The sequence below is a fragment of the Penicillium chrysogenum genome, assembly GCF_028827035.1.
Source record: "Penicillium chrysogenum strain IBT 35668 chromosome Unknown utg000005l_segment0_segment0, whole genome shotgun sequence".
NCBI classification, from domain to species: domain Eukaryota; kingdom Fungi; phylum Ascomycota; class Eurotiomycetes; order Eurotiales; family Aspergillaceae; genus Penicillium; species Penicillium chrysogenum.
Genome location: NW_026622753.1, coordinates 3,493,283 through 3,520,585, shown reverse-complemented (window position 1 = coordinate 3,520,585; position 27,303 = coordinate 3,493,283). Strand labels below are relative to the sequence as shown.

The window sequence follows — 27,303 nt, the reverse complement described above, 5'->3', positions numbered from 1 at the left end:
ACTGTCGACCGGATCTTCCAGGACAAAAGAAGCATTAGGAAAGGGAGCTAGAGTGCCACGGGCGTAGTGGCGTCGGCTATCTGCTAGGATTCGGGCACGGGCCCAAATCAAGCTAGTAATTTGAGAGGAGGATTCACGGTTGGTTGAACACATTTTCTTGGTCTGACTGTTCAATCTGAACTGCATGAATTCTCAGCCCCGGGGTAACGGCAAAATATGCAGATATGGTGTATCACATTTTAGTACCCGGCTAGTGAGTGACCTGGGATCAGTTGGAAGCGGCAGAGGGCGGGAAACGACAGTAGAGAGTATGCACACGGCTCGCGACATGGTTTTGGACAGGGATGCTGGGGCGTCCCAGGGTACTATTCACCTAGTAAAGGGGGAAGAAGGGGGAAAGTGATGCATCGTTCCCGATTGTAGCTCCTCGAGACGGCCCCCCGTGTCATTGACAGCCGTCGTAGGATGAAGAAACCGGGCCCTAAACTGCCGAATCTTGGTGGTCAGCAATTGACGTGAGCAAGCAGCCCTTTGTTCCGGGCTTTCACCCCGAGAGCGGAAGTCTCGTGTGGCATGTTTGAACCTGGTAACTGTAGCCTTGATGGCCCACTTGGCGCCTTAATTTACGGCTTCGCAGGCTGCGCACTCAATCCTCCAGCCGCAGCCGCAATGTGGCGCTTTACAGGTGTGCCAAGATATAAGGTATGTGGCCTGTTGGGATTTTGGGATAGAGGTTCAACTTAGCAGAGAGCCTCTGTGAGGGGGTGGTACAACAGTCATCAGCATGGAATTTGCTTCCAGAGTGTTGCGCAAATCATGGTTTTTAGTCGGGTCGTACCACAGACACGAGCGTTTGCCCATCGGACAAACAGGCCCCGAGGGCGTTGCCTCTTAGATGTGCCGTGTCACCGAATCATAGCGGGAGAGGCGTGTTGCCAAGGACAACTAACCGCTAGCCTTCTGGAAATGGCGCCCTAAGTGAAGCCTCTCGTAAACCAAGATCACAATTCTGACATCGACGCAGAGCGGATGACGGCTCTCATTGGGGCGATGCTTGACCCTTGGTCCTCAATGGTGGAAAGTTAGTTTTGTGTTTTACCTTTTTTTCAGTATTGTCGACAAAGGAGGGGGAAATCAGGAGACTCTCATCCATGGACCTTCCAACAAGACCCTTAAACAAAATAGGCAAATGTCCGACAACGCGATGATACCATGTGGCTTGAGGCGACACATGAAGTTACATACAGTACAAGGCTGACCGGCATCTGACCACAGACTAATTTAATATCCAGCTGATGATTGGTGATGCGGTGACTTGGTCGCTTCCAAGGTTGGCTTTGATAGGGTCCAACATATTAATGTAGAAATGCCGCGTTTCCTTCGTATCTACAGTGTTCCTTTGGGTCCGTACGGACTCTCCGTACGGAGTATTAATTGGTACATCCATCTGTAGTAGCAATGCCACTATAGTGCATGTATTCCGGGGAACCCACGATACGCTTCTTCCCCGCATCTCCACATCTCCGCGTTTTCTTTTAGGATTTTTGGGTTTGACGCTTTCCTGTTTGGGCAATTAATGTTTTACCTAGGTACCGTTTTACTGGGGTTCGTATTTTTCCTCCAGCTTCGTATCTTTAAAGTCTCTCACCCTTGCTCTTACTTGTCTAGTTTCTTTTCCCCTTTCTCCCTCCATCTTTGACCTGACTTCCTTGCGGACCCTCATCATGGGCTACAAAATAACTAATATCTATGTCATCACGACGGTGGCCGTCATCGGCGGCGCACTATTTGGTTTTGATATCGCTTCCATGTCCGCCATGTAAGACTTCTCATCCTTTCACAATATCAGGGCGAGGAGTGACTCACTGACTATCTCATAGTCTCGGCACCCGACAGTACAAGTGTTTCTTCAACCAACACGGTACCAACGAGGAGGGTGCATGCGGTGGCCCTACCTCTGCCAATCAGGGTGGTATCTCAGCATCCATGCCTGGTGGTTCCTGGGTGGGCGCTCTAGTTTCCGGTTTTGTAACTGATTATCTGGGTCGTCGCGGGGCCATCCAGTCTGGCTCAGTGATCTGGTGCATTGGTAGTGCCATCGTGTGTTCTTCTTTCGGAATCCCCCAGCTTGTCGTTGGCCGCTTTATCAACGGTCTTTCCGTCGGTATTCTCAGTGCCCAAGTCCCCGTCTACGTCGCCGAGTTAGCCCAACCTAGTAAGCGTGGCCAAGTGGTGGGAGCACAACAGTGGGCGATTACATGGGGTATCTTGATCATGTTCTACGTCTCATACGGCTGTAGCTTCCTTGAGGGTACTGCTGCATGGCGCACTCCGTGGGGCTTGCAGATGGTTCCTGCCGCCCTACTTTTCGGCTTGGTGTTCTTATTGCCTGAGAGCCCGCGTTGGTTGGCCAAGAAAGATCGCTGGGAGGAGGCTCACGAGGTTTTAGCTTCGGTCCATGCCAAAGGTGACCGAAATGCGCCGTTCGTGCAGTCCGAGTTACAAGAGATCCGTGAAATGGTCGAGTTTGAGCGCAGCAACAAGGATGCCTCGTACCTCGACCTTTTCAAGGGCCCCATGCTGTACCGAACCCATCTCGGTGTGTTCACTCAAATTTGGTCTCAGCTCACTGGTATGAACGTTATGATGCTTTACATTACATACGTCTTTGGTATGGCCGGTCTCACTGGAAACTCGAACCTTGTCGCATCCTCGATTCAGTACGTCATCAACGTGGTGATGACCATTCTAGCCTTGCTCTTTATTGACCGCTGGGGTCGTCGCACCCCGCTTTTGATCGGTTCTACCCTCATGATGGTTTTCATGTTTGCCAACGCTGGCATCATGGCATCGTACGGCAAGCCAGCTCCACCAGGTGGTCTCAACCATACCCCTGAACAGTCGTGGGATCTCTCTGCGGCTCCCCAGGCTGCTAAGGGAGTAATCGCTTGCACCTATCTTTTCGTCGCCAGTTACGCACCAACTTGGGGTCCTGTCAGCTGGATTTACCCCCCCTGAGCTCTATCCTCTTCGCCTGCGTGGCAAGGCTGTCGCACTTTCAACGTCGTCTAACTGGATCTTCAACTTCGCCCTATCTTACTTCGTTCCTCCCGCTTTTGAAAATATCAAATGGAAGGTTTATGTGGTCTTCGGGGTCTTTTGCTTTACAATGACAGTCCATGTGTTCTTCGCCTTCCCTGAGACAGCTGGCAAAACCCTGGAGGAGGTTGAAACCATGTTCAGCACTCCTGGTCTTACGCCCTGGAAGACCGCGGTGCAGTACCATCATGTTCGCAGGCTGGAGCAGGGAGCTATTCAGTCAGATAAGGCGGCAGATCTTCGCGCAGAAGAAGGAACCGTCCCAGCTCCCAAGTCCAGTGAGAAAGATGCCACCATTGCGCAGGTTGAATAGGTACCTAGCGTCCATGACTCAGTGCAGAATCTCATTCACTGCGCCGTTTCCATTTTGTAAATGGATCCAGCCTTTACTAATTGCACAAGTTGCCTTTTATTCCTTTCACGTGGTCGGGCTATTACCCCCAAAGTCTCCTAATCATGATTTAACCGCGAAATACCAACGGGGTCCGAGCCCCTCTTGCTTTTTTCTGTGTATGTTCAAATTGTAGTTTGTGTAAGCCAAGATAAATTAACGATAATCTCCTGCTACTGGTCACGGAATTATCTTGCTGAATTGCTCGTCGACTTGTGCTCCAGTGTCTGCTGTGAGGTTTGACTGGTTGTAAAAAATTGGCTTGTTTACCATTTAGGTCGGGGAATCTCTAAAGTTCAAGTCAATAGACCAGAGCGCCAAAGATGGGGATTGTACTAAGAGGTTCATGTTAGTCAAGACAGCCCCGGGTTCTCCGGTCAAAATAATTGATGGATGGGTACATAGACATGACTGATATAAGTGATGCTAACCCCTGGAAGCCCAGAAAGGAATACGATGAGCTTAGTCGCAATTTCTACATACTGCTACTTGCGCCACAGACGAATCCAGTCCACTGTGCAACGGACCCGTGGATATCCAAAATCAGATGGGTAATATCAATGTCAGAAGGTCTTCTTTCACGCTGTAAATACACAATAAGTTCACAATGACACTTGATGCTCAATGATATCCTCTGTTCAAATGTGACTTATAAAAATAATCCGGCCGACAAAAGGCCGAGTTGAGCATGAGCTGTTAGAAGCATCCAACACCCGGGGACTAGCGCGGATTATTTAATCATTCAATTCGGGGCAATCCTCGTAAGTATCCTTAGACATTTCGTCGTAAGGCGCCGGGAGGGTCCAAATGAGGTCGAAACTATATGAATGTTAGGGAAGTCAAGCCAAATTCATGAGATGAGCAATACTGACCTATCATCGGGATAATGTGGCGCATCATCGACACCCAGTGTCTCCAGGATGTCCGTCAGTGTATCGTGCTCCCAGCAAATCAGTATATTGCCTTCTTTGTCGTAGCCATCGATAAAGTCCTTAACGCAATCTGGTTCGTCCCGGTCGCAAGACGTATCCACAGTGAGACCGAGGTCTTCAGCCAGCGGCTTAACGGTATCGCGGGGACGGGCGCGTTTTCCATCTGTCCATTCATATTAGCCCTTGGTCTAGTCTATAATACTGCGTGCCAAAGCCGCATAGGGGAAGGGTATAACCATACTGCTCTTAGGTGTTTGCGCCATAATATGGGTGATATTATAATCGGAATTCTCGCCGAAAATTTTGCGAAGGCATTGTGCACGTTGGACTCCTTGTGCATTCAATCCAGTTCCTCCATCACTGGGTTTCTCCCCGTGTCGAATGAGGTAGACTGTAGGAGAGTATGCTGCCGCAACAGAAGCAATGGCCAGTACACCGTAAGGCAGAAATCCGAGCATGACTGCCCAATTATCTGGGGATAATAGAGAAATGGATGTTCATCTCACAGGAACCTTGGGAGTAAGGAATTTATATATGAGAGTATAGTCTACTCCTACGCTATACTAGTACTTGAGCGAAGACCAACCATTTTCGAGGTCGACAGACCATGAAACATTCGTGGTGTGCGATTGGTGGGTGGTTGGGGCTAGGTCTTATGGGGGAAATGGGGCCCGAGACAGATCGGAGCCAATACTAGGATTGTCAGAGTAGCATTGAACTTGCAGTGACTTCACTCATTGGCTACAAATGGAAACTCCTATTTCCTGCAGTGTTATGTCCTGCATTCACTATCAAAGGGAAAGATGGGCCAGGTCATATGTACCATAATGGGCATGGCAGTCCGCTCATCCGCGCCGAAAGCTGCAAAGGAACTAGAAAACTTAGAAAATGGTTGAATGTGCAGTTGGCATATTCTGTTGAGATCTAGATTTCATTCTTTCTTTTCCATCTAAACACGTGAATGGAGGGGTTTCCAATGAGTTTCTGTGTTGTTCCCGCTGATTTTGCTTCTAGACGAGTACCCGGTGAGCAAAGAGAATTTATTCGGCCCGTTGCTTCCGTATCTAACCCTTTTGGGGGTGCTGGACCGGATGAAAAAATATTTGTAGTCATATAACTTTTAGCGAACTGTATAACGAAACTATGGATTTAGCCCTATTCATCTATATCATCTATGATGCATTTCTATCGTACAGGTCGCAGCTGCGTCCAGTGCGCCTTATCCACGGGCGCCCTATCCAGTGACGACATGATATATTACAGTATTACAGCGTCGGGTAGACCTGGCAAACAGCTGTGGTGCTCTGGACAGCAAATACGACGGGGATGGGTGGCAGAAGCTCCAAGGTGTCGTTGCGTGGGAAGACGACGCCGACCTCTCAGAAGCCAAAACCCATCGCGTCCGCCACCCGAACGTGGCCACTAGACTGGACGCAACAAGAGACATCTGGGAACTGAATATACGCAGAGAACAAGCCGGTAGAAGGAGGATCAGTGCTGATGACAGAGCGGTAGGCTTGGAGGAGATTATCAAACGATAGTGTGAGAAGAAAGACGAAAGAGATTGAAGGTATGGCAGCAGCCGATGCCGACACATTACGTGCTTATTGACTATTTTGACTAGAAGTTGAAGGTTTTCTAGCTCAATTGGAGAGGGCACCCTTTCCTTGGTGACAACAACGGTGCGCCTTGTAGGGCTAGGTTATAGCTTTGAAGGCTTGGCGATCCGGCAACCGTGGTGCAAGGGGCCGGGCCTTGGCAACCCCGATACGGCCTCATGTCTGACATGCCATGACCACCTGCGATATCGGAAGACGATTGGACAAGCTAAAATTTTGCGGTTTGGGTGCTTTCGTCAAGACTTAGAGTGAGGTCGGCTTTGTTAGAGTTCGTTAGATTTCAAGCAGGGCTGGGTAATTTCAAGTATACTGGAAGGGACAGCGAAGCTGCATTATATATTTCTTGTCTTTCCATGGACGGCAGATATTGTTGACTTCATAATTTAGCCGCTGTTACCCCTAATCCGTCCGCTGCTCTTCTTAATGACTTCCAGTATTTATCCTTTCGTCGTAAGATCTCGAAACCTTGTTCTGCCCATCGATCATCCCAAGGGGGAAGTGGGTAACCCCCTGTGCCCGGCGCTGGGTTGCCGGCCAAATCTGTCAAGAAATCGAAATATTCTTTAAAGTCAGGCTTTACTTCGTGGAACAGGGCTGTATGGCCTTTGTATTGAAGTCTTTGGACCTCCCAAAGGTCCTGCTCTTGTGGCGTTGGCAAGGATACCGCATTTCTTCCGGCAAAATATCGGGCAACAGCAATGGCCTGGTATTCATAAACTCGGAAGCTGATCGCCGCACGGACCTGACCGACCAGAGCCAGAGATGGATCCCCGATCTTGAAAATGTGCTGGTAAAACCCTGCTAACCGGTTGTTGGAGGTCACGGGATTTGGAACTAGGAATGGATAGGACAACTTGTACCCAGTAGCGAAAATGATCTTGTCCACGCCCTCCAAAAGGCTGTTGTCGGAGAACACGACCCTGATCCCTTTCTCTACTGTCTGGATCTCTTTGATTGTTGGCCTAATATTGACATTAGGTAGATCCCATGCGGATTGGAGAGCCTCATTCTTCCCTCTCTGGGATAGCTCGAGGGGGCCTTTCACAATAGCATGTAAATCGGCGACAAGATCTGCTGACGAGACGCTGCCTCCAACAACCACCACACGCTTGTCCACGTAATCGTCTGCTTTTCGGAACGCCTTTGAATGTTTAAATACAGTCGGATAGCGCGCGAAGGCATCACTTAGCCCCGAAATAAAGGGAACAAAAGGCACGCTGTAGTGGCCCGATGCAACAATTACAGCATCGAATTGCTCTTCCCACCAATAGTCCTTGGGGATGTTACCATCCCCATGGCCGGACTGACGAAGTGATATTGTCCACTTTTGGTCTCGCTTTTCAACCTTTTCGACTGTCGTATTGAACAAGGCAAGGTGAAGGTAGACTTGGAATACATTTTCCAAGTATTTTTTCACCACCCGAAACGGCCGGGTTGGGTTGGACCGCCCTAACTGTCTTGTTGACGATGCTGAATTTATCTCGGGGAAGGGAGTGTGCGTGAAAGCCATGACTTCCGCGCCGACATTGCTGTCTAGACCCTCGTAAATGCCCGTGCGGGACGTTACATCTTCAGGAGAAGGAGGTCTGAGCAGTGGAAGGCGACTTGGGATTTCATGATCTTGTTGACTGGAAGACTCTTGGGATGGAAACGGATCGGGAATCTCATCGTATTGCCAGGTCCCCCCAATGTGACTTCGTCGCTCGAATAGACGTATGGTTTGGAAAATCTTTTCTTCCTGTAAGGCTTTGACGGCAGAAATGCCAGATGGGCCAGCGCCGATTACAGCAACACTTTTATAACGGGGTGGCATGACAAGATGTCGCTTCCTGGTTGTTTTTGAAAGAAAAATATATTCCCATTGTCTGAGAGATATCGTCCATAGGATGTGAGTCTCTTTTAAATGAGGGGTGTTTGCTCATCCATCAACTGTACAAAAGTAAGCGATGATGTCAAAATACTCCACCTTGTCGGAATTGCAGCTAAGGACGTGATGGGCCAGTGTTGCTAGACACCAGCTGTGGGATGACTGTTCGTTGGGAGTAACCTGCAAGATTATTAAGGCTAGTGTTGACGCAATTTGAGATTGATATGGTTGTATCTTTGATCCAATCAACAACCGCCATGCTGGTCATATGGCTGGCTATCTTTTGGTGTGCATTCAACGTCCTTTGGGCAAAATCCCACAGAGAACGGATGTGCAAGCAACGGCAGGGCCGGATTGCAACTATGTAGGGGAAGTTGCACCGAACGTGAGACTATACGGTATGAGATCTCAAGATCATCTAGCAGCGCACTTCCATTCCAGCTCACTCGGTTCTTTCCAATAATCCTTGCCACTCGGTGTAAAACCGAGTTTCTGCAACAACTTTGCACTTCTGCTGTTTTCTCTCTCTGTCTCGGCGATGAATCTTTTGATCCCTCTTTCATCGACCGACCACTGCATAATCGCCTTGGATGCTTCCTGTGCAATTCCTTGGCCCCAGAACTTCGGCGAGACACCGTAGCGTAGCTCAATCATTTTGACCCATGGTGGCAGCGCAGGATCTCCAGGAACACGTAACGGCATCGAGGTTGTTGTGGCATCACGGAGACCTGCATACCCGACCCATTCGGAGGTAGCGAGATCGATATTATTGAGGCCCGCAACCCGAAGATAGTCATCGCCTTTGAGCGTGGTGAAATCGTCATTTTGTGTGGAGTGATTATCAGGCCCGAATGTGGATGGTCCGCGCAACCCCACGGCAAAATCACCCAACCCGCGTCTTTGCCAACAACGCTCAATACCACGCGTCTGGATCACATCATGTGTCTCCTTATCACTCCATATCCTGGCTGGAAAATGATGCCCGAAACCCATTTGACAGAACTCCACATTTGCATGTAGGTCGGAATAAAGCGCCCGGTATGAATTGAATTGGGGTGGGAACGACGATCAATCGAGGGGTGAGGATAGCGAACTGATCAACAGAGTCTCCGTTACCTGAACCCATTTTGCGGATGATCGGGCCCTACAGTCAATCCAAATAAAAGAGATCCGGACTGTATATGCTTTTGAGAGGAAAAGAAAAGGTGTTGACTTTTCCCTGTAGGTCACGTGCACGTGATGTTGGCACATACCCTTCCAACCATGGAAGCTTGACATGTTGACTGTTTAGATAGTTGTATCCGGAGGCAAGAAAGAAAGAGAACCTTAGAAGGTTGCAGATGGTTGCCTCGTAAAGCACATTGTCTCGCTGGTCAGCGCCTTCTCCTTTGGATCCGCTCCCGAATGCCTTCCAAAAACTATCCATAGTTGGCTGTAGCGTGGTGACCCTATTGCGAACTGAATCCTAATATGGCGATCTTAATAACAGGCGATGGTGGTTTACAAGCCATTGGTGGATTGTAATTCCCCAACTTTCTCGCGTCACATTGTGAGTGATATTCGCCATCTCGGGCTGTACAAACATGCGTTAATATTCAACGCCATGACACTACTACATGTAATATATTAACTTACCTACCTCGCAGTTCCTAAGGCCGTATTCAATCACAGCAATATCTCTCTTCGGTGTTTCCTTTTTCTCAACAGCCAAGCTCATTACCACAGACAGGCATTGTCCTGCATCTTCAACCCTTGCTTTTGCAGAGGTGGATGCCATCCCTTTCTCTGGTCGGACAAGCGAACAACATCTGACACAACGCAAAATTTTCGTTATTCTCCAGAGTAACAACCCGATGAGTAGCCATGGCCGAGGCTCGTCTAGCTGGTCCAGAATCGGTTGAGCAAGAAATCAAAACCATCCCACCCCCTGGGGATGTGGAAAAGTCGCAAAGCGTCATAACAGAGATCAATACGAATGCACAGATTGACCAGTTCCCTCTTCCCACAGAGGCTGAGAGCCAGACACTGCGCCGAGTTTCAGGGACATTGCCTCTTGTCGCCTTCTCGCTCTGCCTCGTTGAATTCGCCGAACGTGCATCTTACTATGGATCCAAAACAGTGTTTTCCAACTTCATACAATTTCCACTTCCCGAAGGTGCGTGGTTAGTCTCGGATGAGGTGTTTGCTCGCAGCTGACCAGGAATTTGTAGGCGGCAATGGTGCTGGCGCTACGCCACGGGGTACTCAAAAAACTGCCGGGGCTTTGGGTATGGGGCTTCAAGCAAGCTCTGCATTAACATTGCTGTTTGTCTTCTTGTCATATGTGATTCCCATATTTGGCGGCTGGTGGGCAGATGTCCATGTTGGTCGGTACAAGGCGATCATGGTCGGTGTGGTCATTTGTGGCGTCGCCCATATGATCCAAATTATCGGTGCTATTCCCTCTGTTCTTCAGAAGGGCTCGTCCAATGCTGCTCCCCCTTTATTCTTGGCCTGCTGGTATTGTCTGCTGGTGCTGGAATCTTCAAACCAAACGTTTCACCCTTGATCCTGGACCAGATTCGCCAGAAGAAGGCCTACACCAAGCAGCTCAAGTCCGGTGAAAAGGTCATCGTCGATCCAGATGCCACGAACACAAGAACCATGCTGATATTTTATGGCTTTGTAAATGTCGGTGCTTTCTTCATGCTCGCTACTACATATACCGAGAAGTATGTTGGATTCTGGCTGTCGTTTCTGTTGACGGGAATCATTTATTTGCTACTCCCGATTCTACTTTTAACAGTTCGCAATAGAATACACAAGGAGCCACCCAGTGGGGGATCTGAGCTCGCACGAGCGTTAAATATCACGACAATCGCACTCAAGCAGAACAAGTTTCGAGTATGGCGTACGAACTTCTGGGAAGCAGCAGACCCTGATACCCTGCACAGTAAGGGAATCACAATGGACTGGACAAGGGATGCGGTGAATGAAGTTGCAAGGACTCTAGGTAAGTCTGTCAAGTCATACTTTGTTCGTTCGCCCCTTTGAGTTTGCACACACATCTATTGCAGCACCGCGTTGTGTGTGGTCTTTCACTTCTGATACCATGCCTGACCCAACTTTTTGAACAGACGCGTGCGATGTGTTTTTATTCTTTCCTATCTGGAACCTCAACGTCAGTGGTATTGGCTCAGTTGTGACAAACCAAGGCGCAGCCATGATCACAAACGGGGTCCCCAATGATGTTCTGAGTAATTTCAGCCCACTGACTATTATTGTTGCGATCCCGCTCTTGACCTTCGTGGTTTACCCGACTCTACACCGTTATAGAATCCATGTGGGCCCCATCACCCGCCTCGCGTTTGGATTCTTCTTGGCAATGATTTCCGGCATTGTAGGGACTATCGTGCAATGGAAAGTATACAAGCTATCGCCATGCGGATATTACGCATCAACATGTGACACCGTTGCTCCTATCAGTATTTGGTGGCAGGCTCCAAACATTGTTCTTGGAGCATTGAGCGAGTGCTTTTGCAATGTTACCGCATACGAACTGGCATATGCGCGATCACCTCCGAGTATGAAAGGTCTGGTTGTGGCAATCTTTCTATTTATGAATGCGCTCTCTAGCGCACTTCGTGAAATTTTGATTCCAGTCACGAAGGATCCCTGGCTATTATGGATCTGGGGCGCACCGGCAGTTGCGTTGGCTCTCCAAACAATCATTCTGTGGGTGAGATTCAAAGGGCTCAACAATACCATGGATGGAAGAGATGATCCCCATCGCTCTGAGGATGAGGCGAAGAGCGATAGACGGACGCCCACGGGAAATACAATGGATATCTGACCTTTGAGCTGGATATCTCCTAGGTTCATCATGATATGAAAGAGTGAAAAGTTTGAAGCTCTCGCTGTCTCGTCCTCGATGAAACGTTTTGCCACCTTGAGACACCTCTTCTAAGTGTATATGGATAGCTGGTCATATTATATAACTATCCTCCATCGAGCTTTGTGTGAGCATCATGCGTAGGGTAGTGTTTCCCCAACGTCCAGCCCCTTTCAAGAAATGCTTAGCCGGTTCTTAGGGCTCAGCTTCCCATGTCCGGGACTAGTACTAGATAGTCAATCATTACTACAACACACGTCGTCCAATAGTTCCTAATTTTAAACATACAACATACAAAAATACACATGAGTGATATTGTAAACAGCCGCTAGAGGTAGGGAGCCTAGCATTTGCCATCAAGGGTCGTGGGAGAGTCAGTAGGGGCGGCTCGGCTAGGGTTGTAGACCGAACAGAATGACACCAATATATGTTTCATACTTTTCTTTTAACATGTGTCAGAGCAGCTGGTGTCGGGGCGCCAAATCTATATTAGAGACTGCGAAACGGAATTCCGTATCGGGCGAATGCACGTGCAATTCGGGTTGCTGTATCCAAGCACGTGCAAATCTTGGAGGCTTTTTCATGTGATCCCGAGTGTTGTTTGAAAAAACGAGGGCGGTGTGTCGACATCATCACGTGCATCCTCACTCCGGTGGTGCTTAACTTTAAATAAGGTACGGAGTACGGAGTACTCCGTACGGGGAGACGACCTAAAGATGCCCCAGGCGGCTTGTCTGATCTCGGGGCTGATGCGCGATACGGACATTCTAGAATTATCCCATAGCCTCTTTTTTAGGTCTCGGGATCCAAACTGTAACACGAAACATTCAATTAAAAATGGAAAGAACGACTGGGGCGAAACGACACGTTGTTTTTGGTAGCTTTCTGATTGGGCGGGTGTTAGAAGAAGAGACATCAATGTTTATCGTGATGATTGAGCCAATATTAAACTTCATTCAAGACAGAATCAGTAGAGATCTTATGTACATTCCGGGCAGGTACCTTGGTAGGTAGGTACGAAATCCGGAGGTGTACAACGTTATACGAAATTAAGCTTAAAATAGGGCCCAAAGCAGTCCTCCAATGTGCTGATCATGCTCCTGGTAACCAATGGAGTGAGTTGGCTGAAAAATCACGAGTTATCTCGATTTAGCAATTTTCCAGGCAAATCAAATTGGATGACCAAAAGGGCTTAAGTTTTCGACAAATGAGGGAACTCCTATTGCTACTGACAGAGTCAAGTTGAGGACTCGAGTGCCGGGGCGCCAGGGCCCCGGGGGTAAACACACTTCGTCGCCCGTACTCCGTACAACACACAGTAGGACAACGTGATACCTGCCAAGCCCTTTTATTAACTCCTTTCCCAACTTTTGCTTATTAGTGGATCCCTAGATTCTCCCGAGGTCGAAAAGGGGGTTGCGAGACTTCCCGTGCTGTGGATAGCCTCGAAGGCAACGCCGAAATATGGATGTCGCTCGTGATCTGATAGCTTCGAGAGATTTCGCCGTAGGTTCTAGCATGGGGTAGTGCCAGATTGAATGAGTGTCCTTATTCTGGTAATTGATTGTATCATTTGTATCACTTCGCAGAAAAAGTTTCAATGGACTAAAAATTCCGTTGGGCCCCAGAAACGTTGAAAAGGGAAAAAAAGAGAAATGAGGCTAGCGCAATGTGAATCCATGGGACAAGCGCGTCCACCCGCTAAGCGATTATCCAATCAGAAGTCCGCTCCCCTGTCAGTGCGCCCAATTTGACAGTGTTCTGGAAAAGAATTGGAAAAAGGGGATTGGTCAATGTGTTTTTGAGTTCCGACAATCTAGAGCTCGTTTTTTTTTTTTGGGCCTAGGGGTTCCTTTATGGGGGCAAGGGGGCGAAGCAGAAAAAAAAAAGACAAGAAATTAAAAAAAACCATCAATCCTCTACATATTTCCTGATCTCTGTCTTCTCCAGTTCAACAATCCAACGATTCAAAATGGCTGTGACACAAAGGCAGCCTGTCAAGCAGGCTGAAAAGGTGTGGGATAACTCCAAACCACACGATAAACAGTCATGCATATACTAATCTTTGGGTTCCATAGCAGACAGACGTTCCCAGCTTGCAATCCCTCAAAGATGCAATCCCCAAGGAATGTTTTGAATCATCCCTCGCAACATCCCTCCTCTACCTTGCTCGAGATATCGCCTATTGTGCAGCTCTGATTTACGCTGCACTCCACATTCATCTCCTCCCTACTCTGCCTATGCGAATTGTCGCCTGGGCCGTGTACGGTTTCTTCCAAGGATGTGTTGGCACAGGACTATGGATTCTTGCCCACGAATGTGGCCACGGCGCCTTCTCAAAGCACCAAGGGATCAATGATTTCATTGGCTGGGCTACCCACTCCTTCCTTATGGTGCCATACTTCTCATGGAAGATCACACATGCTCGACACCATCGCTACACCGGTCACATGGAAAAGGACACCGTCTTTGTCCCCTGGACCGAGGATGATTTGGCATCGAAGCGCAATGTCAGCATTGAGCAGTTGAAGCACCTTGCTGAGGAAACGCCCATTGTCTCCTTTATCCAGCTTATCGGGCACCAATTATTGGGATGGCAGATGTATCTCATCCTGAATGTGACCGCTGGTACCAAGAGTGGCCCCGAGGGATGTGAGAAGGTGAAGTATGAAAGCCACTACAACCCATCGAGCTCAATCTTCACCGCCGCCCAGTGGAAGCTCATTGTCTACTCCGACATCGGCTTGCTGATCATGGGCTCTATCGTGTGGTACACTGGCACCATCATCGGAGCGTGGAACGTCTTCTTCCTCTACGTGGTGCCATATCTCTGGGTTCACCACTGGCTGAGTACGTCTTCACTCCCATCTTACCTGCGTCCTTAGAATGAGAACTAACGAATACACAGTTGCCATCACATATCTTCAACACACTCACCCCGAGGTTGCTCACTACACCGCAGAAGCCTGGACTTACACCAAGGGAGCCCTCGCTACAATTGACCGCACAACTGGCTTCATTGGCCGTCACTTCTTCCACGAGATCATTGACTACCATGTGGTCCACCACCTCTTCAGCCGCATTCCCTTCTACCATGCGGAGAAGGCCACCAAGGCCATCCAGCCCATGCTCGGTGAAAACTACCACGAGCAGAAGGATGAGGGCTTCTTGTACTCCTTGATGATGACCTTCCGCAAGTGCATCTATGTCTCGGAGAGCAAGGGACGCGCTAATGGAGAGCCTGGAGTTCTCCACTTCGTTCTCTCAGATGAGAGCAAATAAAAACTGGTACTGTGAGGTGCCACCAGCATAGCCATATTATAAAATCATAGACTAGGTTTCGGTTATAGATTTTGGTTATACCCCTGCAAGTGTTTGCGAACAACGATATATTTCGCCGGTATGTTTGACTTCTGGCATATAAGGGCTACAATTGGATATAAGTAAATCCAATTTACTGCCTTTTCTCGGGTAACCCACCATATCCACACATATTCAACCTTGCAAATCTTGCATATGATCAGGATGCAGTATGTTGTGTAGTCCGGGGTTCTGACCAATGGCTTCAAGCGTCGTTTGGCGCACAATGGGTATCCGTATATGATTCGCGAGCTTCGACTAGGGTTTGAGCGAGTCGAAGAAAGTGGCGTAGAGATCTCCAGACGCAACCGAGGCAGTTCGGAGTATCTAGGGTTGCTGCTATATCAGTGAGCAACGCAAGACGGATAGTTTCAAAGTAACTAAGTAAAGAACACAATGAACGGGACATGGTGGGTGCCCGAGTACCCTAAGGAAGCCGATCAGTCAGTACTATTTAGATCAAACAAATGACGGGCCGGACGGAAAGTATAAAGATGCTTGTTTGTTTGCATAGTTACGGAAGGCCGAACCATATGAAACGTGAAACCATGCGGAATGTGAAGCCACATGGGCAGTGCGAACATTGAGGAATGCGAATCGAGAATTTGAGAGCTCTAATAACCGAGTTCTTCAACATTATATAGTTTCCGAGAGATGATTTGGGTCGTGTGGATGTGTACCGTGTGGGATCTAGTCCAAATCTGTAAAAATAATGCACGGCAACTTCACCTTCCGTATAGTCGCTGACAGACGCGAGAGGCAACATACCGGACCGTTGGGTGCTGTGTGTAGGTTGAGAACGATGCCTGCAGCGACTGGTAATCCTTAAAAGTTATGGTAGGTTGACTTGTGTCGGTAATGACTAGCTTAGCCTCGAAATCGTTAACGAGGAGGAAGAGTTCAGTTTGAAGTTTTAGATACCAAGGGATAAAGTGAGCCCCGAGTGGGAATGGGCTCAAAAAGGTTTCGGTGGGCGGATCTGGACAAGGAGGACACTGTAACAGCAATTATGGGAGTCGATATGAGTTAGCGATAGTGGAGAAGCGTGCGATGCTGGAATGTCGACTCAACGGTAGGTGATTCGGAATGTTCGCAGCTAGGTATATGGTATCAACGCCGGCTGGTGACGCCGGTACTCAACGGCTTGCTGGAGTGGGTGGCAGATGTTGGGAGAGGCTCAGATCGGACGACTAGGCTGTTGAGGCAAGCCGAGGGCGAGTTGCAACAAGTCACTAATACCCAAACGTTGTACACTGTGCTCCGAAACACGAGAAGGCAGTCATTATGGCTTGTGGTGCTGGCTGGATCGATGATCGGTGGAAGATCAGGTCGTGAGGCGCCCCCTTTTGCGAGGTGTGAATCTCTGTGATAAAATCAGATGAACAGAAGTTAATTTGCACTGGGTTCCTGGTAGGTAGTGTGAAAGGTAATTTTGGCAATAGCAATGGTTGCGATAGCGAGGTTGATGGGAGAGAAGAGCGAGATAACCGCGCATGTACGCATGCTCCGTTTTTTCAAATTTGTAACAAAGTCACAAGATGGACAGCTAAAAAAGCTATAAAAGAAGAAATAATCGACTTAAGACGTGATGGAAAGAGGCTAGGTATTCCAAACGAGACAGACAAAGCTTTACTTGCTAGTTTCATAGGCTCGTGTATAATGCCTACATGTATTTAAATAGGGGACGCAAAAATAAATCAAGGCCAAATCACGCATCAAATTCACTCTTTCTCCTCTCCTCCCGCCGCTGCCAAACAAACCACCCCAAGGTAATAATCAACTTCAGGCCCATGGCAAGCCATATACTGGACGCCATACTAGTGGTCTTAGTAAGACCTCCCGCCGTCATAGCGCCCAGAAACAATGCGAGAAAAGCCCCTACCCGGCGGTTGCGCTTCGGGTTGAATCTTGCAGTCAGCTTTGGATCGACAAGGAGATCGGATAGCATAGCCGTCACAACAACGGTTGGGATTTCATCCATGGCCAGGACCCGGGAAGCACATATCTGGCCTCCTGCTTGGAAAGCTAGAAGTGAGATTGCTACGATTTGCAGCCATTCGATCGGAGCCCGGGGGTCCTCGGGCTTTGGGGTGATGACCTCCAGCTGTATAAGGATTGCTGTTGCCAAAAGGGCGATGGTCTGAATGCCAAATGAAATTATCATGGTTGAGCGGCGTCGTGGCGTCAGGAATCGGTGCATGTGGATGAAGATGATATTGCTTGCAATGAAGACGGTTAGGGCGATCAGAGACTTCGCCCAGAGATATGCGGGAGTTGCAGGCTGACCGGAGGCGCCCAATGCTAAGAAGATAGTATTTCCTATGTCATTTGTCATTAGCCTTGATGTGCTTTGCACCACTGGAATAAATTGCTTGGTAACTATAGACTCCACATACCTGTTTGCATACTTGAGAAGCTGCCCCATGCATTAAATGATAGTCCATCTACCAAACCACCAACAAATCCGCATATTATAAGAGGGATATCGGTATGTGTCGTGCCTATGTCTGCTCGGAAGTGTCGGGAAATTGTTGAGCGGAATGTGTTGTCTTCTGTCTGGTTGCCAGAGACAGACACTGCTGTGCTGCCTCCGGAAGACCAAATCCCCGGTGTATACTTGAATTCTTCATTGGGCCGCTCCAACCGAGAAGTTGCGGTTGTCAAGTCGGTCTGGTAGATGGAACGGGCATCAGGGGCGCGGGCCGTTGTTGTGAGTGGCTCGATAAATCCCGACAGGGAAGGGGGCCGGTGGTGCATGTTCGGGATTATTGTGAAATATATATTATTAAGTCGGCTAAGCAGAATAGAACCAAGTTTGGAAGCTTCTGATTTAGGTGTGCTAATGTGAAAAGAAATAGATTGCATGACACAGCCTTTCTTTAATACTGAACCATCTCTCGGATACATTCCGATCCTCTCCATGAAAGGAATAAGCTGGATTTTCGCCAAGAGAGATAAGAGAACATGCCGATGACATGAAACAATGATACTTGCCCCATCCCTACAGGTCTCGTGTATGTGTTACGGAGTACACCGGTGAGGGATACGTTGGGAGCCGAACTACTCGATCTAGATCTACCCATACCGCTCTTCATCCCACATACATTGTACGTAGGCAAGCATTCTAATGTTGATTATCGATATAACCAGGTTATTTTGCATGCGCAATATCCCTAAAACGAGTACCCAAACATGAAGACTCCGTACTCCGTACACATCCTGAAATGAGTGGATCTCACAGATCCCACCTTAGCAGAATCTGGGCGTTATCTTGGCAGTATTATTATCTTCGTGTGGGTAATTCATCCCCGGACTTCATTAGAAATCAAACTATTCAATACGACCTCGGAAGTTGGGGATTTAGGATTGACCTTGGCTCGGCGGAGCCCGTCAAGACCCGGTCCTTAGGCTCCTAAATCCCAAGAGGCAATCCGCAGCATTTACTCACATTCCTTCTTGGCGGCATGGTTATACCTCATGGCATTGATTGGCTATATCTGCAAAATCAATGCACGGCAATCGACCGAATTTAAATTTGGAACCATTGTGACTAGTCATCATTCTATTTAAACTCGCCTACCCCTGTGTTTATCGGATTGATATGCAAATGCAATCACCTGGGCTGAGATGGCTCCTTAGAGAGTGTATGTATCGCCTGCTCTGGCCCCTGAAAACGTCCAAGGTATCAAATGTAGACTTTATTTGCCAAGCGATCGACATATCCACCGAGACTAGTCTGTTCTGGGCCTCCAAAGCGCTGCAGTGAGACTAGTCGCCAAGAACGATCTCCAGCACCATCAATGGTTCACTACTAGTGTTATCTCTGCACGCCAACGGCTAAAGTTCCCATCACACAGCCTCGAATACTTAGATCTTGGCGTTTACTAGGTTGACTGCGTCGACGAGAGAGGAGTTCAGGCATTGAGGCGCGCTGACGGGTCAAATCTTGGCATATTCTCCTTGTAAGGGATATGTGGGCTGCAGGAATATATGCCCGACTCGAAAAGGAGAAGTACAATAGCGATCACATTGCAGAGTTTCCATTGGCTTCGGAAGTTGGAGCCTCCCAGAAAGGAAAAAGATAAAAATAAAAACTACTGTTCAGGCTCAATGGCAAAAAAGTTGGATATTTCCATACGAAAAAGCAATACTACATGCCAAGATGCGAGAAATCGTGATTCCTTCCCATGCCGCTATCTTCTGACTAGGCAAGGTCAATCGCGCGATGAAGGCGCCAACGATACGCGATAACGCCAAGAGGGATGTCTTAGGTTCACCTCCAATTGGCCAGCCCGCCGACTGGGCAGTGTTTTGGCTTGAACTCATGTTTTAACCATTCTCCCTGCTGTGTGCGTGACATCACCACCTGATCATCGTCGACCAAGGATATACAACATAGTTGAAAACCCGCTGTACTACAATTGCTGCCAAGAGGATACCCAAGCGGGCTCCTTTCGATTCTCGAATCAGATCGTCATGATCTAGTCGAAAGTTTCATGGCATTGACAGAGATGTAAGTATGTAGGTAGGGTTTCATGCAACATACTGCAACGCATCGTAACACACAGGAGGTATGGCTATGTGGGTAGTTCAGCTCACGGTCTTGGTATTGGCCTTTAAGAAAATAAGGCCCGACGGCAAGGGTGAAGGGTTAAAGGTTAAAGTGGGGATGCCGAAGTCAACGCCACGTTGAGGCTTTCTCGCCAGTTGGATGCTGTCACAGCTGTGTGTCAACATTCTTTCTTATCTTCAAGGGCGATCCTAACTTTAAGCATCCGAAATAATTTGCGGGGGTACCCCAACCCCCGCTCATTGAAAGGGATAGCCCAAAATTCCGCTAGGGCTGCGCCACGCTTAAAAGCCTGTCCGGCGTGGGATGTATGTCGATCCTTGACGATCCTTGTCGATTATTCCTGATGCCTTGGATAACAGCCCACTTTTCGCCCCTTGCTGCAATAGGAGTCCACATGGATACTGATAACATCCTTCGCCAAGGTATTGCGTCAGTCTCATGGTTTCTAAGGTTTTTTGTCGGAGGAATGATCCGGGAAATGCTTGCATTGCATACAATTCTCTCGCGTGTCGGTTCTGCGTGGTCCGCGTGGTGGTCCAGACCCGGGCTTTATAGTTTTGGCATAAATAAATTATGCCTGATCAAAATGAAAAGTCTAAAACTGACGTGAAAGGCAGTCCATCGGTGAGCCCTGGGTTGTACGGGGTGGGAGTTCATAGATCATGCGAGATCTATGCAGCGTAAAAATCATACCTGGCAATGTGAGAGATCTCACGATTGTTGCTGCCGTGGCTCTAACTACAACAATAGGCGATCAATGTTTTGTTCAAAATACTGCGATTATTTTAACGATTTCTTTTCTGGGATGTTCATGCCACTGTTTAGCAAAAGTCTGCATTATCCAACGGACCAATTTTGTTCAAATGGTTCGTGAAAGAAAGTGTCAAAAAGTAGCGAATCAATCGCTTTAATCGACTGGGGTAGGGTGACAGCACAGATATCAAAGCTTGGGTGCTCTAATGGGTTTCGCCCTCAAAGGTCTGATAAGTTCTAACGGAATTGCCAATACATAAGTTTCCATTTCGTCACACTTTGGAAATCGGCAAAGTCCATCAAGTCCAGGTTCGGTGCGGTATTATCATAATCCGTTTGCTTCGCTACTCTGTTGTGTTGCAGTGGCTCGTCCAGCATCAAAGACGGCGTTGTAGGATACTGGGAAAATGCGTCTGGTGACGAGTTGCAGTTAAATTGAACCCTTTGCGGGGTGGGGTCTTTCTCCGGCTCCAACTCAATATTGATGTCATTTAAGATCTCTCATCCTTCAACGGAGGACGAATGCGCGCTAGCTAGGCAACTCTGTCACTGTACTTGATTTATGTGCCGTGCAAGTTCGTGGATTCGCTGAATGAAATTTCAGATGTCCAGGGAAGTCGAACAAGGTCCCGAACGATTTCAGGAAGCGGAGGCAGTCTCTCTGTTGACATGGCATAGTCCAAAGGCGTCAATATCAAAAGATATGCGCTCGGACACCGAATGAACGCATCTTGCCAGCTCGTGGGACGGTTGGCCTTCGGCAACATCGATATAATGGAGGCTCTCCCCAGGATGTTGTTGGATGAGCGTAATTGGCGTGGTTTATCTTCAAACAGGTTCTGCTTGGTCGCATAAGCAAGCTGCAGGACATGGTTGGTCGAGACGGCAACGCAGTCAGTGACGTCGTATAGGGTCTCCGAGTGACGGATAATTTGGCTCACCGCGGTCAAAAGTCGTTGCCTTACCTCCTTCACGGACTGGTAGTACATGTATGTTATGTAGGTCAAGCTTGTAACTGGGTCATGGCGACCTGACGTTGATGTTTCGCTTGGTAAATTTAGAGGGACCGGAAGCTTCCACTCGTCGAGGGATCTTTTGATACTTTCTATAGTCGAAAGAGGCTTTGAAATTCAATCATAGGCAGAAGCCGTCTTGGAGTCTTTGGATGGGTGAGCGCCAAAGACGCCAGATCCGTAAGTAGCACTGCTAGCTTGCATTGTTTTGTAGTGCGTCTAGTAAACGCTTCCTGGTATTGTAGTTGTAGCTTGAGGGTGATACAACTCCTCACTGACATTCTCTGTGCTTAGCCAATCACTCCATCCATATAACCTAGTTGAGGCCACCTGAGGACGGCGGCGTAGGCCAATACGTAGGCTTCGGTCACGAAGGAGGATAGATCATCAAAGTCGTTTCTCAAGCGATAGCGATATTGCCACATTTTCCACCGACGGGGATAGTTGAGCGTTGATGAGCACGGCGTACTCGATGGCCTTTGTCAACCACAAGCTTCCAGCCTGGGGTTCTTGCGCAGAGGTATAAAGCGTAAGTAGAACAGCGCCTTGCGCATTTGCATGAGACTGTTCTTCGGCTCTCAGTTGGAATAATAGCTCCACCCAGCGTGACCAATTCCATCCGCGGCAAGTGTGACACTAGATCTGGGGGTGCCTACATTGGCTCTGTTGTATAGCTGTTTCAGTGCTTCCCGCATATCATTAAACCAACATTCGCGCAATTTCTCCAAAGACGCGAACTATTATGTTTTAGTCAGAGGGCGGGAGCTACCAGAAGGTAACATGAAGCCTACCGGACAGCTGGCGACAAGCAACGATTGCAACACGAGAAGAGATATTTTGGGACCCGTAGATTGAAGAACTCAGCCTCATCTAAGACAGGTACCAGTGAGTGAATGCGCTTGAAGTACTCTTGGATAAACTCATTAAGCGCATCAGTGCCTGGCAAAGTGAAGCAGTCATCGGAACTGAGATATGCTACATCCTCGGAAGGGAGCGACAGCAGTTCGATAAAGGCGTATTCGGTATACGGTACATTGGGGAATAGTGGAGGGCTTGACCACGGTCCAAACTGAGATCATGTGCACGGAGCTGGGATACAAAAGCTGGATAATCATTTGACTGGTGCAAGTTGGCGTGCCGGCTAGTAATCATGCTGTTTGACCCTAAACCTTGGTTCGTTGGCGGCACCGGGTTTGCCGACTTTGGGTACCTGGTAGAGGTTATTGAATGGTGCTTGACGCAAGTCTTTCGATTATGGTCTCACTGCCTAGGATCTTTAGCGCCAAGATTACATTCTGTGCGACCGTCTTGCCGACACCGAGTATACGGAGAGCCCAGGAGTGATGCATCGCAGCGCAAAGTGCGCTGACGATACCAGCAGCATACCGTAGGCGATCTTCTTGTGCGTCGCAGCATTTCATTTTCAACATCCAGTTTATTTGAAGTTGTAGCCGGCAATGGAGGTAACAGAGTGAGTTCAGGCGAAACTCGGGTCTGCGGTCTGGGGAATGATCAGCAGTCGGCCCGCCAAGATTGGAAGAAGCCGACTCGTGTATCTCATATATTCAAGGACTCACGCCACGGTGAAGATTCAATGTATGTATAAAAGCAGCTATAAGATTCCTAAACAAAAGGGATGGACAGTGAGGGGGAGAGAGAGGAAGACAGCGAAGTGAGAGCTGATCTATCTACGTTCTGTCTGATTGATGCCTGAGGCGAATAATCCTGCCTCACAGATCAGACATTTAACATAGCACACCCTGGATCTATGCAACCTTAGCTGCCATCTCGGTGGCTCAAGGGTTTCTACCTGGTATTGATTCTTAGTACATGTAATCATATATTCACTGTACCTAGTTTATAATTGGATTGGTGTCCCCACTATTTCACAACTACAAGCTTCTTCTTGCTGGAGAATTTAGCTCCATTGGCTTCGAAGGCAGAAAGATGCCCAGGGATCAGATCAAGGTATTGCATAGCCCTGTTCGTTAGTTGTGATATCAAAAACCCCTTGTTCATCCATGGGTAGGCTCTGCGGCAACGCGACTTACCCCGCTGAACTAAATTATGCTTAGCTGCGGAACTCGGCTTCTCCACATTTCCCCACTCTGGGTTCTTCTTGATGTAAACCCTTGCACTTCAATCATCTAAGCTGCTCTAACACTACCAGTAGGTATACCAGTTGTACAGAAGGGCGAAACGAAGCAGGGAGTGCTATTAAGCCGATTCAGGTACCAGGTCCGAGTGGGAACACTGGGCATCTGCGCATTTATATGACTGCTTCAACGTAGAAGCAACAACTTTAAAGATGCCTATAATTCCTATTAATTATTTCTTTTCATATGATATATTGAAGTATGCTGTATGAATGTTTGGGTGAGCGGGCATTTGGCCAAGCGGTTATCGTTGGCGACAATTGGTGCACCACTTGTTTGGGACCCGCTCACCCTCAGCTCGAGTGCCGTTTGATCTCGAGCTGCCGGATCGCCTCCGGGCGATGACTTTTTATTTTTTATTTTTTGGCAACATTTACATTGCCTCCAGTTGCCCTACTAAGTATTCTTTCTGGCCAAAGAAAGTGACCGTGGCATACAAGTCCAAATGAAATATGCCGGGAATTCTCACTAAAAGGTTTACTCAAATTATTACTCGACACAAAGAAATTGTTCCAAAAGTTGTGCTACCTAGTGAGCTATCCTACCTCTAAATTGAAGCTTAAAGCTTGGCTTTCAGGAGTCCAGCCTCGATTTCTTTCCTAGCATCTTCGCGCAATACCCTCTTCAAGATCTTGCCACTTGGGTTCCGTGCAATCGCACCAACAAATTTCACGCCACCTGTGAGTGCTTTGTACTTGGCAAGTCGGCTTAAGACGTATTCTTGAATCTCAGCTTCCGTTAGCTTGGCTCCTTGATCGCCGGATCGCCGAACCACATAGGCTCGTGGATACTCTATATCGGCATCAGCGAAGGTTATCCCGATGACGGCTGCGTCCACAATCTGCGGATGCGACAAGAGCACCGCCTCTAGCTCGGGTGGAGCGACCTGGAAGCCGCGGACTTTGATCAGTTCCTTCCTTCGATCCACAATATACCATTTGCGAGTGCGCTGGTCACAATAGGCTATATCGCCCGTTTTGAACCAACCCTCAGCGTCAAAGGCCTCAGAATTAGCCTCGGGATTGTTGAAGTACCCCGGTGTCACTGTCGGACCTCGGACACACAACTCGCCACGGACGCCGAAGGCTGAGATATTCTTTCCGTCTTCATCAATGAGTCTGGGGGAAATCGATATTAGTTGCAGACTTGAGACAACGCTACACATCCAACAGGGGAGTTCGATACAACGCACTTGGCTTCGAGGTTTGGGATGAGCCGACCGACAGAGCCCGTATCATCGTGCTCTGGGTGGGGAAACATTGTAGCCACACACGATGTTTCAGTCATCCCCCATACCTGAGTGAATGGGGTATCGTTGCCCATCAGGGAGCGGAACCTGGCTTGAACGTCCTTGTCCAAAGGAGCCGCTCCGCACCCTGCCATCCGAGCCTTTCGCAAATAGGGTTTGTTTCGAGAAAGAGGAGACATCAGAATTGCTATCACGATTGGTGGAACAACAGCAAGGTCGGTGACGTTGTACTTTTCGACTGTAGTGAGGTATGTCTCGAGGTCGAACCGACGCATCATATATGCAACTGAGCCAGCTTTTAGTGTTGAAATATGCGACACTGGAGCTGCGGATGCATGAAAGATGGGTACTGCAATGACCCGTGAAATCTATTCAACAGTGTCATGGGTCAGTGACGCCATCGCATTAACTTGTCAAGGCTCTTTCCAAGCCGATAACGGGTGAACTAACAGGGTAAGAGCGCGGATTGACACCGTGAACAAGCTCATGCTGTCCAATGAGGTTGTGGTGTGTGATTGTCACAGCTTTGGGTAGACCAGTGGTGCCACTGCTAAACAACCTCGCCGCTGTAGTCTGTTGGCAGGTTTCAAGATCGTTGAATCGCACCCAATCCTCCTCCCCGACTTCCAATAGCTGTTTCCAAGATCGCATTCCAGCCGGGATAGATTGTCCCAGATTGTCGAAGATCCAAATGTTTTGTTTGGGTATATTCTTCCCCTCAGTGGCACGCATGAGAGAATCGAAGATCTCGGGCTCGGAGAAAATGAACCTGCTTTCGGAGGCCTTGATATGATGAGCGAGCTCATGCGGAGTGTAAGATGGGTTCGAGCCCGTGAAACATCCTCCAGCTCCAATAATGGCCAACACAAGAATGCTATAATTTATCTAGAATAAGTCAGCATCCTGTAACCTCATCCAACTGCATGGTGGGACCTCCGTACATCATTGAAAGAATGAATGAGAACACAATCGCCTTTTTGGAGACCAGATTCCCGTAGACCGGCGATGAGCTGACGAACTAGCTTTTTCGCCTGGTTACAGGAGATCGACCGAGAGGGATTGTTGACGTCGATGTAGATCTGCCCGTGTCAATTTGGCACCCGGTTGATGATAAGGTTGAAGCGTTGTTTGTCACTCACTGGCTGGTCTTGGTCATATGGTGGGTCATCAAAAATATAGGACAATAGGTCCTTTGTTGGAAGCAGAACTCTCTCTGCTGGTTCAAAAATCATACTGTGCTGAGATGTAGATGCTGACAGCTGACCGGATACAAGACTATCAGATTCAATTGCTTTATTAAATAAAGAGCTCGAAGAAGCAGCCAGTTTTAATCTCAATAGATGGTGTATCTGAGTCTCCGCGGCTTCGAGTGAACCCCTCATGTGTTTAGCTCGGAACTCGGTCGCTCGAGCGGAAGAGGGATGATCTGCCCATTTCTTCGGGAATCAGTGATATCGGGGATTTTATTGGGAGATCAAATACAGTCCCATCGGGATAAACACAAATTATGCAGTTCAATGTCGATCATATCATAGTGAACACGGTGGAATCCTACAGAGCCAAGCAGCACCGTTTTATGAATTTTCTCTTACCCCCCGCTCCCCCGCGTTTACTGTGCGGAGAACCCGTTGTGGAATTTATACACTTCTCTAATTTGCCCGGAATATACAGTAGCTATAATTATACGTATCATCACAGCAGAGTCCGCTCCTGAGACCCTTGCCAATTAGATCAAGGGAGAGAAGAAATTCCACCCCACGATTTGGCGCTCATTCCGAGCCCCCTACATCCATACATTGTACATCCACACAAGCGGCGAGTGATATTATTCTATCTACCTAAATCACTTCTAACTCGACTACGGAGAAGAAAGCCGACGTAAATGGAAAAGAAGAAACGAGGTTGCTAAATTATAAATTATGAAGTTCTATATATAAACAAGGGGTTCAATATGTCCGTCTACCCCAAAATATCATATCAAAATGCTTTTAGCAGCCTCTGCTTGGCTGTAGGATTGTCACTGAGATGAGCGTACATCTATCAGTTTCGGCAGCAAGAGCCGAAGCACATATCGGCCGCTAGACAATGTTACCTATTAGCTGATGTTCCATGCCGTTATATTAGGGTTGGGGTGCTCACCATTGTAATTCTGCGGGATGTGACGCTTCTTGTAGCTTTTTGTTTGTGTCTGTCTAGAATGAGTTAGCATTATGATAATTCTTTCATTCCATCCATAGTTGGGGTACATACCGTGGGACCAGTGGAGATTCGGACGTTGTATCCTCCTTGGCCTCCGCTTGTTGGCTAGGGTTTCTGGAAAAGATAGCCTTAAGGTGATTGTATCGGCTCAATCCGCTGTTTTGAGGCATTGTGAGGGTATGGTAGTTGATATTTCCGAAGTGGATTTGATAGATTTGGGT

The 27,303-nt window shown here is 48.2% G+C and overlaps 12 protein-coding genes across 12 annotated transcripts; 4 read left to right on the top strand and 8 right to left on the bottom strand.

Moving 5' to 3' along the window:
• Positions 1-1,724: 1,724 nt before the first annotated feature.
• Positions 1,725-3,412, top strand: N7489_009726 (sugar porter family MFS transporter; the record flags this gene model as incomplete). Its single annotated transcript, XM_056715476.1, has 3 exons — positions 1,725-1,819; positions 1,881-2,994; positions 3,020-3,412. The coding sequence occupies 3 exons, from the start codon at positions 1,725-1,727 to the stop codon at positions 3,410-3,412; spliced, it is 1,602 nt and encodes a 533-aa protein (XP_056563098.1).
• An 812-nt stretch (positions 3,413-4,224) lies between these two features.
• Positions 4,225-4,880, bottom strand: N7489_009725 (uncharacterized protein; the record flags this gene model as incomplete). The annotated part of the gene is made up of 3 exons (XM_056715475.1): positions 4,225-4,309; positions 4,363-4,585; positions 4,664-4,880. The coding sequence occupies 3 exons, from the start codon at positions 4,878-4,880 to the stop codon at positions 4,225-4,227; spliced, it is 525 nt and encodes a 174-aa protein (XP_056563097.1).
• A 685-nt stretch (positions 4,881-5,565) lies between these two features.
• On the top strand, positions 5,566-5,963 carry N7489_009724 (uncharacterized protein; the record flags this gene model as incomplete). Its single annotated transcript, XM_056715474.1, has 2 exons — positions 5,566-5,634; positions 5,694-5,963. The coding sequence occupies 2 exons, from the start codon at positions 5,566-5,568 to the stop codon at positions 5,961-5,963; spliced, it is 339 nt and encodes a 112-aa protein (XP_056563096.1).
• Positions 5,964-6,417: 454 nt separating this feature from the next.
• N7489_009723 (uncharacterized protein) lies at positions 6,418-7,854 on the bottom strand (the record flags this gene model as incomplete). Its single annotated transcript, XM_056715473.1, has 1 exon — positions 6,418-7,854. One exon carries the CDS (start codon positions 7,852-7,854, stop codon positions 6,418-6,420), a length of 1,437 nt encoding a protein of 478 aa, XP_056563095.1.
• Positions 7,855-8,322: 468 nt separating this feature from the next.
• Positions 8,323-9,034, bottom strand: N7489_009722 (GNAT family N-acetyltransferase; the record flags this gene model as incomplete). The annotated part of the gene is made up of 2 exons (XM_056715472.1): positions 8,323-8,863; positions 8,898-9,034. 2 exons carry the CDS (start codon positions 9,032-9,034, stop codon positions 8,323-8,325), a joined length of 678 nt encoding a protein of 225 aa, XP_056563094.1.
• Positions 9,035-9,771: 737 nt separating this feature from the next.
• N7489_009721 (putative MFS peptide transporter) lies at positions 9,772-11,740 on the top strand (the record flags this gene model as incomplete). The annotated part of the gene is made up of 5 exons (XM_056715471.1): positions 9,772-10,063; positions 10,119-10,298; positions 10,364-10,619; positions 10,704-10,900; positions 11,025-11,740. The coding sequence occupies 5 exons, from the start codon at positions 9,772-9,774 to the stop codon at positions 11,738-11,740; spliced, it is 1,641 nt and encodes a 546-aa protein (XP_056563093.1).
• A 2,011-nt stretch (positions 11,741-13,751) lies between these two features.
• Positions 13,752-15,061, top strand: N7489_009720 (oleate delta-12 desaturase; the record flags this gene model as incomplete). The annotated part of the gene is made up of 3 exons (XM_056715470.1): positions 13,752-13,793; positions 13,858-14,629; positions 14,688-15,061. The coding sequence occupies 3 exons, from the start codon at positions 13,752-13,754 to the stop codon at positions 15,059-15,061; spliced, it is 1,188 nt and encodes a 395-aa protein (XP_056563092.1).
• Positions 15,062-16,847: 1,786 nt separating this feature from the next.
• On the bottom strand, positions 16,848-17,896 carry N7489_009719 (YoaK family protein; the record flags this gene model as incomplete). The annotated part of the gene is made up of 2 exons (XM_056715469.1): positions 16,848-17,458; positions 17,536-17,896. 2 exons carry the CDS (start codon positions 17,894-17,896, stop codon positions 16,848-16,850), a joined length of 972 nt encoding a protein of 323 aa, XP_056563091.1.
• Positions 17,897-20,702: 2,806 nt separating this feature from the next.
• N7489_009718 (uncharacterized protein) lies at positions 20,703-21,759 on the bottom strand (the record flags this gene model as incomplete). Its single annotated transcript, XM_056715468.1, has 3 exons — positions 20,703-20,963; positions 21,089-21,557; positions 21,650-21,759. The coding sequence occupies 3 exons, from the start codon at positions 21,757-21,759 to the stop codon at positions 20,703-20,705; spliced, it is 840 nt and encodes a 279-aa protein (XP_056563090.1).
• A 9-nt stretch (positions 21,760-21,768) lies between these two features.
• N7489_009717 (uncharacterized protein) lies at positions 21,769-22,899 on the bottom strand (the record flags this gene model as incomplete). The annotated part of the gene is made up of 6 exons (XM_056715467.1): positions 21,769-21,946; positions 21,969-22,114; positions 22,135-22,215; positions 22,275-22,547; positions 22,577-22,688; positions 22,718-22,899. 6 exons carry the CDS (start codon positions 22,897-22,899, stop codon positions 21,769-21,771), a joined length of 972 nt encoding a protein of 323 aa, XP_056563089.1.
• Positions 22,900-24,193: 1,294 nt separating this feature from the next.
• N7489_009716 (acyl--CoA ligase) lies at positions 24,194-26,115 on the bottom strand (the record flags this gene model as incomplete). Its single annotated transcript, XM_056715466.1, has 5 exons — positions 24,194-24,752; positions 24,827-25,251; positions 25,334-25,768; positions 25,825-25,962; positions 26,023-26,115. The coding sequence occupies 5 exons, from the start codon at positions 26,113-26,115 to the stop codon at positions 24,194-24,196; spliced, it is 1,650 nt and encodes a 549-aa protein (XP_056563088.1).
• Positions 26,116-26,923: 808 nt separating this feature from the next.
• N7489_009715 (uncharacterized protein) lies at positions 26,924-27,252 on the bottom strand (the record flags this gene model as incomplete). Its single annotated transcript, XM_056715465.1, has 3 exons — positions 26,924-26,961; positions 27,023-27,075; positions 27,134-27,252. 3 exons carry the CDS (start codon positions 27,250-27,252, stop codon positions 26,924-26,926), a joined length of 210 nt encoding a protein of 69 aa, XP_056563087.1.
• Between the last annotated feature and the right edge of the window lie 51 nt (positions 27,253-27,303).